Below are 13102 nucleotides of genomic sequence, written 5' to 3'. Positions count from 1 at the left end.
CATGGACACAAGGTGGAGAATACCACACACTGGAGCCTGTCATGGGGTAGGGGGCGGGAGGCTAGGGAAGGGATAGTATTAGGAGAAATACCTAATGTAGATGATAGGTTGGTGGGTGCAGCCAACCACCATGGCATATGTATACCTATGTAACAAACCTGCACGTCTGCACATATAACCCGGAACTTAAAGTAAAATATATTCTTTTTTCAAAAATAATTTTTCTGACTTTTGTCCTACAGTCATAAATATGTCTTCATTTCTTGCTGAATGATTTTTTTGTTGTTATCTTTAACAATTTAGAAAAGTCACTTGATGAAGTATTGAGGGGCCTAATTGTTTAATGGGCAGAAATTAGTCCCTTCAAGAGTACTTTTAAAACTGGCAAATACCAGGTGTAATTACAAATTCTTTAGAAGACTCTATTTCTGTACAATAGGTTAATTGGTTATAAGTAGACAACACTGACCAAAATTTAAACCCAGCCTCTAATATCATCCTTGCCTTTTTCAACAAATTTGAGTGGCTAATTGTGATCAAATTAGTCTCCTTGAAGGAGCACTTCACTACTTATCTGTGATTTTCTGGATGTAAGTGATTTTGTGGATATAATTGCACCTGCAGTTGGCTTCCTCCTGGCATACTGCCTGCAAAATAGAGAGCTGTTTCCAAAAGTTGTCATAGCCTTATCTGATGATGGGAATTCTGTAGTCAGATGACCAATGTATAATTTAGAATTACGGTGATTTCTTTAGAAGGAGCAAGTCTGTTTTTAAGCCAAAACAGATAAATTTACCTAAAGGGGAAAATTAGTTGGGGCCTGTTTATCAAGGTAACTGCCTCAACTCTCTGGATGTCTACATATAGATGGCTTATTCATTTACGTAAAATGAAAGGTACTTACTCTTCTTTACATCTCTCTATTTTAGTGGTGCAATCTATGCATTGACTTGGTAGCATTCACCAGTGAAATATTCAAGGGGGCAGTTTTCCAGTCATTGGATGGAATTGTTGTCTCAGCTAACTGCAAGCTACGGAAGATCTTCACCTTAAAATCAAAGCCTCAAGACACTGCTGATAAAGATGGTATGTTCAGGTTGCTATCGAGATTTTTTAATTGATGTATTTTTTGAATTAGCCATTACCTTTGGGATAGTATGAACGTGCGGTAGCAATCTGATTTTTATAGCTGATAAAGTAAATTTGTTCACAGTCATGTTGATTTCTTTGTTCTAGATCAAGTGTTTATTTTCACCATAGCTGAATATCACAAAAAATGTTAATCATCTTTTTGTGGTTGTTTTCATTTTTCTTTATGGTAACACTTGCTATCTGCCTTAGGCTCCTTAGTTGCAAACAACATAATCCTTTTTAGGTGATTGAAAAAGAAAAGGAATTTATTTAAGGAAATCAGACAGTTCACAGAATCTCCAGGCTATTTAGAGTCAACTTAGAGCCTGTAGTCAAGAAGAATACAGACTCCCCCAAGACTTTTCTGAGGACAACTGCATCCACTTGCCACCCCCACCCACTGCCAGTAGCTACTGCAACTTTACAGAGACTCCATAAGTCACATCATAATGCTGGGCTACAGGTTCCATAATTTCTGTTGCAGCAGCCCCTGAAAGTAGGATGTTTTCTTCCCTGCCACCCTTGTCAAAAGTAGATAAGCGTGTTTGTCTTCATGTTTGTCTCCACTGAAAATGTTTTGTGTGGCTGTTTCTAGTTTGTGGAGTCTAGGTTGCATGCTGCAAGGGAGGCTGGCAAAGTAGTGTCTGATTTCTGACTAAGGTGGCAAGACTCATTATGTAGGAAAGTCACCAAATTAGGAAGAGTTTGCAAAAGATGTTGGGCATCCAAAAACCTCTGTTCATTATGCTGCCTTATTACTCTGTGTACATTTCAGGAAGTCACTTAGGAGAAATCTTACTAATTTTCTAGTGATCAAGTTAAACTGGAAAGAGAGTTGAGTTCCTCATATTTCTAGCAAGACTAGAAATATTTACATTAATTATTCATAATTTGGTTTATAAATACACTCTGCAGGTAACTCAGCTCTCTGGAATTCATAAGGTAGCACACCATACTGCTAAGATAGTTTTAAACAACCAAAAGTATTGAAAGAATACTGATGCCTCCTGTTGATCTTCATCTGGAATTATTACTTGTTAAATCAATTCTTCTAGAAGCCCTGGAAGCAGGGCTGCATATAAACTGTCAAAGGTGATTCTTAGAAGTTTCTATCTAGACTTTAGATTTGCACTCCATCTGGGTGAGAAATCTTTATGTGGCTTACTGTGTATCAGGACACTGTGCCTATGAATTTCACTTGATAATGAAACACAGCAGTGCATTAACAGCTCTCCAAAGAGATCATATACCACAGTGTGGCTGCTCATCTTATGTACCGCTTACAGCCTACATGAGAAAGTGAAAGATTTCATTTTTTAAAATGGCACCCAGCTAATAAGAAGCCTCAAATTTTTAAAAAATATTTTTGCAGTGTACATCAGATCATAGGAGGTGAATCATAACCTGATTAATATTTTTAAATAAATGTAAAGAAAAAAGTGCATCAAACATAGCAAAGTACATACATGTTTCAATCTCTAATCCTTCCTCAAGCCCCACTAAAATTACAATATGGAATAAAAAAGGCATAAACCTACCAAAAGAAAGAATATGGGAGAGGAGGCAATGGATAAGAGATGTTTGTAAATTTTATAAGATTAAGCAATGACTTAGAAGGGCAAAGAAAACTGAAACCTTTAGGCTTATGGAGAAGTTTGCCAAGGAATTTCAGAGAGGCTCAAGAATTTGCAGCTTTACCTACTGGCAAAGGCAGGGTACGGATGAGGGCTCAAAACAGGGAGACTAGTCAAAATTCTGTATAGGTTCCTAGAGGAGGACCCCAGATTCCTGTTCTAACTCCATATAACCAAGCCACAGGAGATTTAGTCTCTGGAGAAACTAAATCAGTGAGCTTCTGAACATGGGTGCATCAGGCACTTAATAGACATCAAAATTAACAAGAAGGAGACGGATATGATAGGGAATATCTGTAGTTATTTCCGAGTCAATAAAAGATACTACATCTATAAAATAAGAATAATGTGTTTTTATTTCACTTCAATAAGCATTTTATTGAGGTGTATTATAAGCGTTATTATATTATAAATTTTATATACATATAGAAACATGCAGAAATAATAAGTGTACAATTTGAGGTATTACCACAAAGTGAACACATTTCTGTAACCACTACCCAGATCAAGCATTACAAACATCCTACCAACCTACTATGTCTCCTCCCAATCATTGCTTTCTCCCTTCTCCTAAGAGGTAATCTCTATACTGACTTTTCACAGATTAATATTACTTATCTTTTACATTTATATAAATGGAATTACATAGTACATATTTCATGAATACATTCTTGTACTAAATATTGTTTGTGAGATTCATTTATGTTGTGGCACATAACAGTAATTTTCTGATATTCAGCACTGTATAGTATGGTATTGAATGCATACACCTTATTTTATCTATCCATTTTCAGCTGTTATGAATAATGGTGCTAGAAACAGTCTTCTATACTTCTCTTGGGGCATTTATCTCAGAGCAGAATGAATGCATACTTCAGCATTTTTCAATTAAGTTACTAATTTTTTAATTCTAGAATTTCATTTGATTCTGTTTTGTAGTTTCCATTCATAAGATAAAGTTCTCCATCTTGTTATCACATTACTCAAATATGTTAATCACTTATTTTAAAGCACTTAGCTCACCACTCCAATATTTGAATCTATATGTGGGCCTAGTTCTATTATCTGTTTATTTTTCGCTTGGTCTTTTCTCTTGGTGTACCTGATAAGTTTTGAGTGAATGATAGACATTGGATATCAAAAACTATAGGAGATACTTTGAGGCTCTAGACAGTGTTTTCTTCCTCTGAAGATATAAAACCAAAAAGTAAGAGAAATAAGTGCAAAAGTCTGAAAATGTGATGGAAATGCTAACAATATTAGGTATTAGTCCAGGGAATTCACCATCAAAGTAAAAGTGTTCCAGAAAGAGAGACTAGAAGAAACAGAAATATTAAGATTTCCCAAAATTCAAGGCCAGATATTTTCGGATTGACTTTGCTCATCACATGCTAGAACAACTAGTGAAAAAGACCCACCATTGTGAAATTTTAGAACAGGAAAGATAAGGAGAAGATCCTTTAAGCTTCCACAATTTAAAAAAATACAATTTACATGCAACAGATTGGGAATAAGAATGGTATCTAACTTCTTTTTTTTTTTTTTTTTTTTTTTTTTGAGACGGAGTTTCGCTCTTGTTACCCAGGCTGGAGTGCAATGGCGCGATCTCGGCTCACCGCAACCTCCGTCTCCTGGGTTCAGGCAATTCTCCTGCCTCAGCCTCCTGAGTAGCTGGGATTACAGGCACGTGCCACCATGCCCAGCTATTTTTTTTGTATTTTTAGTAGAGACGGGGTTTCACCATGTTGACCAGGATGGTCTCGATCTCTCGACCTCGTGATCCACCCGCCTCAGCCTCCCAAAGTGCTGGGATTACAGGCTTGAGCCACCGCGCCCGGCCTAACTTCTTAATAGCACCATTAGATGATAGAAGACCTTGAAACTCTATGTTTAAAAGTCTAAGGAAAAATTATTTTCAACCTAAAATTCTGTATGCATCCAGTCTATTAATCAAATGACACAGAATGAAGATACATGGTCTCAAAAATTTACATCGTTTCTCAGAAAAGATCACAAAGATATTCTCCAAAAAAATGAATGAGTAGGTGAAGGAAAAGAAGTATATGGGATCCAAAAAAACAGAAAATTTCATCCAGGAGAAAATCAAAGAGAGAATCTGCTCCAAAAAAGTAAAGTCTTAATAGCAAAAACATGGAAACGACCCAAATGCCCATCAGTGATAGACTGGATAAAGAAAATGTGGTATACATACACCAGGGAATAATACTATGCAGCCATAAAAAGGAATGAGATCATGTCCTTTGCAGGGACATGGATGGAGCTGGAAGCCATCATCCTCAGCAAACTAACATAGGAACAAAAAACCAAACACTGCATGTTCTCACTCATAAGTGGGAGCTGAACAATGAGAACACATGGACGCAGGGAGGGGAATAGCACACACTGGGGCCTGTTGGGGAGTGCAGAACAGGGGGAGGGAGGACATCAGGAAAATAACTAATGCATGCTGGGCTTAATACCTAGGTGATGAGTTGATAGGTGCAGCCAACCACCATGGCACATATTTACATGTGTAACAAATCTGCGCATCCTGCACATGTACCTCAGAACTTCAAATTATATTAAATTAAAAACAAAAAAGTAAAGTAAGAAAAGAAAGCAAATGGATTTCTAGAATTAAGGTCAAAGGAATTCAAAGGGTGACTCTCGGACAGCATATCTATAGGCAGACTGTCCAGAGTTTAGCAGAAAAACGGAAACTTTCAGAAAAGTCTCCAGGAAAAGAATGTATTTGATAAAGTGTGTTTGAACATGCAGAATAAAATTGATTGTGATGTTGTAGTGCTAATGGAGGATTTAGAAAAAAATAATGTTAGGAATGTAGAAAGCCCACAACAAAACAAAGCAATAATCAACGTCAAGGAAAACAAAAAGTTGTACAAGAGAAGAAATATAATCATAATATAGCATGTAGCTCAGATGTGCACAACTTTTTTTAAAATAGACCTTATTTTTTAGCAGTTTTAGGCTCACAGCAAAATTAAGTGGACCGTGTGGAGTTTTCATCATGTCCCTTGTCCCCACACATGCACAGCCTTCCCCACTGTGAACATGCATACCAGTAGGGTACATATGTTACAGTTGATGAATCTACACTACAACATCATTAGCATCCGAAGTCTGTAGTTTACATTAAAATTCATTCATTCATTCTTTGGGTTCTTGCAAATATGTAAAGACTTGTGTCTAGTACTATAGTATCATACAGAATAGTTTCACTGCCCTAAAGATCTTCTGTGCTCCAACTATTTCTTTCATACTTCCCCCAACCCCTGGAAACCACTAAATTTTTTTTGTCTCTCTAGTTTTGCTTTTTCCAGAATGTCATAGTTAAAATTACACAGTATGTGGCCTTTTCAGATTGGCTTCTTTGACTTAGTATTATGTATTTAAGGTTCCTCCGTGTCGTTAGGGGCATCATAGCTCAATTATTTTCAGCATTGGATAATATTTCACTGTTTACATGTATCACAGTTTATTCATCCATTCACCTTGAAAGACATCTTCATTGCTTGTAGGCTTTTGCAATTATGAATAAAGCTGTTATAAACATTATTCTGTAGGTTTTTTTGTGGACACACTTTTCAGCTCGTGTGGATATAGCAAGGAATGTGATTGCTGGACTGTATGGTAACAGCATGTTTAGTTTTGTAAGAAACTTTTAAACTGTCTTCCACAGTGGCTGTACCATATTGCATTCCCCTGAGCAGTGAATGAGAGTTCCTGTTATTCCACATTCTCACTAACGTTTGTTGTTGTCAATGTTTTGGATTTTTCACCATTCTAATGTGTGTAATACAAACTTTTTAGTATGAACTTATTTATAAAACACCGAATAAGAATTTATCCAAAAATTGTGAAAAATTATATTAGAAGGATGAGGGAAGGAAAATGGGGTGGTGGTTTAAGAATGGTGAATCCAGCCGGGCGCAGTGGCTCACACCTGTAATCCCAGCACTTTGGGAGGCCAAGGTGGGTAGATCACAAGGTCAAGAGATCGAGACCATCCTGGTCAATATGGTGAAACCCCGTCTCTACTAAAAATACAAAAAAATTAGATGAGCATGGTGGGGCGTGCCTGTAATCCCAGCTACTCAGGAGGCTGAGGCAGGAGAATTGCCGGAACCCCAGAGGCGGAGGTTGCAGTGAGCCCAGATTGCACCATTACGCTCCAGCCTGGGTAACAAGAGCGAAACTCCGTCTCAAAAAAAAAAAAAAAAAAAAAGAATGGTGAATCCTCTTTTTTTTTTTCAAAGTAGGAAGTCAGAGATATTATCCAAAACTGATAGTTGAAAAAGTATCAGTACAAGGGTACTATTTATAAGTATGGAAATAAACACTAGAAGATTTAAAAAATGTAACTGAAAGGCTTGAAAATATTTGCCTCTACATTGCAAGGCTTGGGGATAAGGGAGGTGGAAGGGCAACAATAGGTGAAAGGGTAACTGGTTTTTTTTTCTGATAATTTTATAGTACCACTGGAACTTTTAAATAATATAGATGTATTATTTTGTTTAAAAATTAATTTTATTTAAAGTGAACAGATAATCTGTAAGAGAGTCTAAGAATTAGCACTGGTGTGATTTCTTTCAGGTTTTTGGAAGGCCTGAAAAGAAACCTTATGAATGTAGCCCCTCAGATGGCCTGAAATGTTCTGAATAGACGTGGGGAAGGACACTGTGGTTCAAGGTGCTAGGGATTGTATCCCCGTATTCCTCTTATCTTAGCTGCCAGTACTTCACTTCACTTTGTACGCACCCTATCTTTATGCTTCAATTTCCTCATCAGTAAAATGAGGATAATACTTATTGCTTGATTGGGTAAAATGCTGTCATCATATTTCCAGTGCAAACACAAAGTGTGTAAACAAAGTACATCTTAGAAAAGTTAAGTTGGTATTGTGTAGCCTAAGACATGGCATAATGTTCCCACACAGTCCATTGCTGTGATCCTGCACCAACTTTGTGGGTTTGTGTGAGTTCTGAACAACTCTGAGCTTTGTTTTCTCGTTGATTACTATAAGGTTATTTTTGAGATCCAACCAAATACAAAAATATGTGTGCATCAACTATAATGCAGTGTGCACATGTTAAACATTTATCTGTCTTCTATTCGTCAGGCACTGGGAAGATGCAGCCCTTGCTTCCCTGCTCAGGGTCTGGCAAGAAACCTTTGTAAGAGTAGATTAAATCCCAGTGGAAACTTCCCTAATGGGCTTACTTAGCAGTAAGAGGAGAGTCTGGAGTGCTAGCCCCTTATTTGAGAGAGTCATTTGGTCAGGCACTTGGATTTCACAGACTTGTCAAGTTATGAAAAACTTGACTGTCATAGGTTGCCAACCTTTGAATTTATCAAATCAGAAGATTAAAACAGATGAACAAGAAAAACTGCAGTTATTCTGATTGTTTCATTAAATGAAAGGACATTTACACAGACACAGACACACACGAGGCACAAAGTGGGAAGGTCTTAATTTAGCAATGAAGGCTGACATTTTTACCATAGACTAGTGAAAATGACTTCATGGATCCATATCTGTCCATATACCACTGTTTGGGAGATACTGACCTAAGAAATTAGCTTTGCAAACTGCATCTTGTTTTTTGTTTTTGTTTTTGAAACAGAGCTTTACACCATTGCTCCGGCTGGAGTGCAGTGGCATGATCACGGCTCACTGTAGCCTCAGCCTCCCTGGGCTCAAGCTGTCCTCCCACCTCAGCTTCCTGATTAGCTGGGACTGCAGGTATGGACCACCTGCCTAGCTAATTTTTTTCTGTTTTGGTAGAGACAGGGTCTCACTGTGTTGCCTAGGCTGGCCTTAAACTCCTAGGCTCAAGTGATCTTGCCTTGGCCTCCCAAAGTGCTGGGATTACAGGTGTGAGCCACTGCATCTAGCCCCAGACTTCATCTTGAAGGAAAACTATTAACAATTATTTTCCGGACAGTGAGTAGAAAGAGCATTTTAGAAAGAGGAAAGGGCATATATGTGTAAAGGCATGGCATCATGAAAGGATCTCATATGCTCAAGGAACAAATTCAGTATGATACATGGCAGGGTGGAAGGTATAATACAATACTGCAACGCTAGGCTGCATATTTGGGATGACATTAAGGTGTAGAGTTCAGTTCCTGTCCTCTGAGTTCTATGTGTAATTATAGACACTAGAAAAGTTCATACAAGAGCTCATTGTGAAGATAATTATACATAAAAGGACAAAGGATAACATAGTATAGGACAAATTGAGTGTCCTTGGTCAAGGAGGTAGGTGGTAGAAGTGATGCAATGATTGTAATAATGATGATGTTAGTGGAGATGGTGATAATGATGATTATGGTGTTGATTACAGTATTACGTCTTGATGTGACCTAGGCAGAGTTCTTAACACCTATAGATATGATCTTATTTAATGTTCATAACAACTCTATGAGATGGGTGTTACTATTATCCCCATTTTACATGTAGGAAAACTGAGGCGTAGAGAAGTCAAGTAAGGTGCACAATGTTACACAATTCTTCAGTAGTACAGCTAGGACTTGAACCTTGCAATAGCATTTTAGAGCTTATATTCCTAGTTATTTCAGTGTACTGCTTCTCATGTGCTGGTTGAAGGGAGACAAAATTTAAAAAGGAAAGATACAAGAGCTGTCACAGAGTAAGAATGCCAAGATTTGGTGACTGGCTGTGTTGAGGGTGTCTATATTGCAATAAGTAACAGATGTCTTTTGTCTTTCTTCTGCAAAGACAGATGAGTCTGTGTTGAGAACTTTATTGTAGGAAACTTTTTAAGCTATTTCTTAAATTCCACACTGGGATTTGATTTAAAAATATTGTATTAAGTGTTTATTTGAGCTCAGTACTTTATTGTCCTTGGATTATTGAAACTGCTACCATTTAAGTCTAGAACTTCTTAAACGCACTCAAGCTAGGAGATTTTGCCGTAATTCCTTATTCTCTCTTTACACAGTGAGATATAATAGAAAGTAAATTGTTGGAACCTTGCAACAAGCAGTTAATCAGTTTTCACTTTTCCAGAGGAATGACTTTTGCTGGACAAGTAGTAAAACTTACTGATTCAATTTACTTTATTACTTTTTGAGCTGGCATTTTTAGGCATTTGTATGACTGAATTATTGATTAACTCATATCATACTGTGTCCAAAATAAAAACCAGAATGTATGTGTAGATAGATAGAAGAAAGAGGAGAAAAACAAGGAGAGAAGAAAAAGCAATTATATGAATACCTGTGTAGATTGTTAAATAAGAGCAAGACAGGGGAGTGAAATAAGAAGAGAGAAGATAAAGTGATGATCCTTGAAGCAAAGATAATGCTGTACCAGTGATGATGATACATGTCTCCTGGCTCACCAGTTCAGGGCTCTTTCTCAAATATTCTGTTCTCTGTGTTCTGTGTATTCTGTATTCTTTATTCTGTGTTCAGAAATATGAGAAGAGAAAAATTAAAGGTATGATGTCAGACTAAGAGTCCCTGGAAGGCATAAACCCTCTCTTTTCATGTTTTTGTCTCTAGCAAATGACCTGGCACTGATAATTTATCATAAATGTTTGATTAATTAATGAGTTAAAGATTGGCTATTGTTTGACTATTTTATTGAACACTGTCTCTGTTCGGTAAAACTTTATTGAGTGTCAAGCAATGTGAAGAACATTATTTCTTCAAAGGCCACAGAGAATCTAAAAGCACTGACATCTAGCTTTAATAGACTCATTGAACAGGGAAGGACCTTAGAGTTGCTCTACTCCAATGTCTTAATTAGACAAATAAGGAAAAGAAGCCCCATGAAAGTGAGGCAACTTGTGCTGCAGACACACAAGGTGGAATTCAAAACCAGGCTTCTGGCTGTTCTTTCCTTAAGAGTGTACAAGTTTACCTTCACCAATAATCAGAATGATTTTGTGTTTTTAATATTTATTATTAGTTGTAATAATATTGAATATTCTTATGTTGGGTGTTTCCCCACATCTATTTTCATCCACAAATCAGGTGGATGCATATCATACTCAAAACTCATTAGTTTAAGACTGTATTTCTGTATTTTCCTGCAGTGGAGTTGAACTCAAAATGCCCTTGCCTAGCAAATCACCTCAGGACAAGAAAGGGCGTATGGTTTTAGCATAACAGAGGTGCCCAGCAGCCAATAGTAGGACCCACAAAAATGGGTCATGAATATCTGTATATCAAGACTCACAATTATTCTGATTAGAATATCTGTTATATTTTAAAATTAAGCATTTATAAAATATAATAAATTGTTCATAATAGAACCTCATCTCTCAAAAACTCCAGAGAATAATAATTCCCTTTACAATCACATCCAAAATAATTATATAAGAATAATGTAAGGAGGGGAAGGAGGGGAAAGTACACTAAAAACTGCAAAACATTCCTGAAAGAAATTAAAGAAGACCTAGATAAATGGAAAGACATCTCACATGCATGGATTAGAAGACTTAATATTAAGATGTCAATATTACCCAAAGCAGTCTACAGATTTAATGCAATTTCTCTCAAAATTCCAATGGTCTTTTTTGCAAAAATGGAAAAGTTGATCTGAAATTCATGTGGAATGGCAAGGGGACCCAAATAGCCAAAACAATCTTGAAAATGAAGATCAAAGTTGAAGGATTCATACTTCCCAATTTCAAAACTTACTGCATAGCCACAGTAATCAAAACCATGTGACTTTGGAATGAGGATTGACATGTAGACCAACTGAACAGAATTGGGTCCACAAACAAACTGATACGGTTTGGCTGTGTCCCACCAAAATCTCATCTTGAATTATAGTTTTCATAATCCCCACATGTTGTGGGAGAGACCTGGTGGGAAGTAATTGAATCATGGTTACACTCATGCTGTTTTTGTGATACTGAGTTCTCATTAGTTCTGATGGTTTTATAAGGGGCTTTCCCTACTTTGCTCAGCACTTCTCTCTCCTGCTGCCTTTATGAAGAAGGACATGTTTACTTCCACTTCCCCCATGATTGTAAGTTTCCTGAGGCCTTCCAGCCATGCATAACTGTGAGCCAGTTAAACCTTTTCCTTTATAAATTACCCAATCTTGGTTATTTCTTTATAGCAGCCTGAGAAGGAACTAATACACAAATCATACATTTGATGAGGTCAGGAGTTCGAGACCAGCCTGGCCAAGGTAGTGAAACCCCATCTCTACTAAAAATACAAAAAATGTAGCCAGACATGGTGACAAGTGCCTGTAATCCCAGCTACTTGAACCCAGGAGGTAGAGGCTGCAGTGAGCCAAGATTGCACCACTACACTCCAGCCTGGGTGAAACTGCAAAAATTCATCTCAAAAAAAAAAACCTCCTCAAAATAATAAAAGCTATTTATGACAAACCCACAGCCAGTATCATACAGAATGGGCAAAAAGTGGAAGCATTCCTTTTGAAATCTGGCAGTAGACAAGGATGCCCTCTCTCACCACTCTTACTCAATATAGTATTGGAAGTTCTAACCAGAGCAGTCAGGCAAGACAAAGAAATAAATGGTATTCAATTAGGAAAGGAGGAAGTCAAATTATCTCTATTTGCAGATGACATGATTGTATATTTAGAAGACCCCATCATCTCAGCCCAAAATCTCCTGAAACTGATAAGCAACTTCAGCAAAGTCTCAAGATACAAGCAATGTGCAGAAATCGCAAGCATTCCTATACGCCAATAACAGACTTAAAGAGAGCCAAATCAAGAATGAACTGCCATTCATAATTGCTACAAAGAGAATAAAATACCTAGGAATATAACTAACAAAGGATGTAAAGGACCTCTTCAAGAAGAACTACAAACCACTGCTCAAGGAAATAAGAGAGATCACCAACAGAGGGAAAAACATTCCATGCTCATGGTTAGGAAGCATCAATATTGTGAAAATGGCCATACTGCCCAAAGTAATTTATAGATTCAATGCTATCCCCATCAAGCTATCTATGACCCTCTTCACAGAACTGGAAAAAGCCACCTTAAACTTCATATGGAACCAAAAGAGAGCCTGCATAGCCAAGACAATTTTAAGCAAAAAGAACAAAGCTGGAGGCATCACATACCTGACTTCAAGCTATACTACAAGGCTGCAGTAATCAAAACAGCATGGTACTGGTACCAAAACAGAGATATATAGACCAATGGAGCAGAACAGAGGCCTCAGAGGCAACACCACATATCTACAACCTCACAAAAGGTTGATCTTTGTGATCTTTGACAGACCTCACAAAAGGTTGATCTTTTGTGATCTTTGACAAACCTCACAAAAACAAGCAATGGGGAAAGGATTCCCTGT

General features: G+C 37.3%; 1 protein-coding gene across 8 annotated transcripts in view; it reads left to right on the top strand.

Moving 5' to 3' along the window:
• The window catches only part of CFAP20DC (CFAP20 domain containing), a 287993-nt gene that overhangs the window by 135477 nt on the left and 139414 nt on the right, over positions 1 to 13102 (top strand). For all 8 annotated transcript variants that reach the window (XR_012518796.1, XM_074404464.1, XM_074404462.1 and 5 more), the window contains exon 6: positions 930 to 1086. Coding sequence is in view for 7 of the 8 variants with exons in the window: in XM_074404464.1 (XP_074260565.1) it covers positions 930 to 1086 (157 nt within the window). In the remaining variant the exon portion in view is untranslated. The remainder of the gene's footprint in view (positions 1 to 929; positions 1087 to 13102) is intronic.

This window comes from Saimiri boliviensis, chromosome 8, assembly GCF_048565385.1.
Source record: "Saimiri boliviensis isolate mSaiBol1 chromosome 8, mSaiBol1.pri, whole genome shotgun sequence".
NCBI lineage: Eukaryota > Metazoa > Chordata > Mammalia > Primates > Cebidae > Saimiri > Saimiri boliviensis.
Note: the sequence above shows the minus strand (reverse complement) of the source record. Positions and strands in the feature narration are given on the sequence as shown.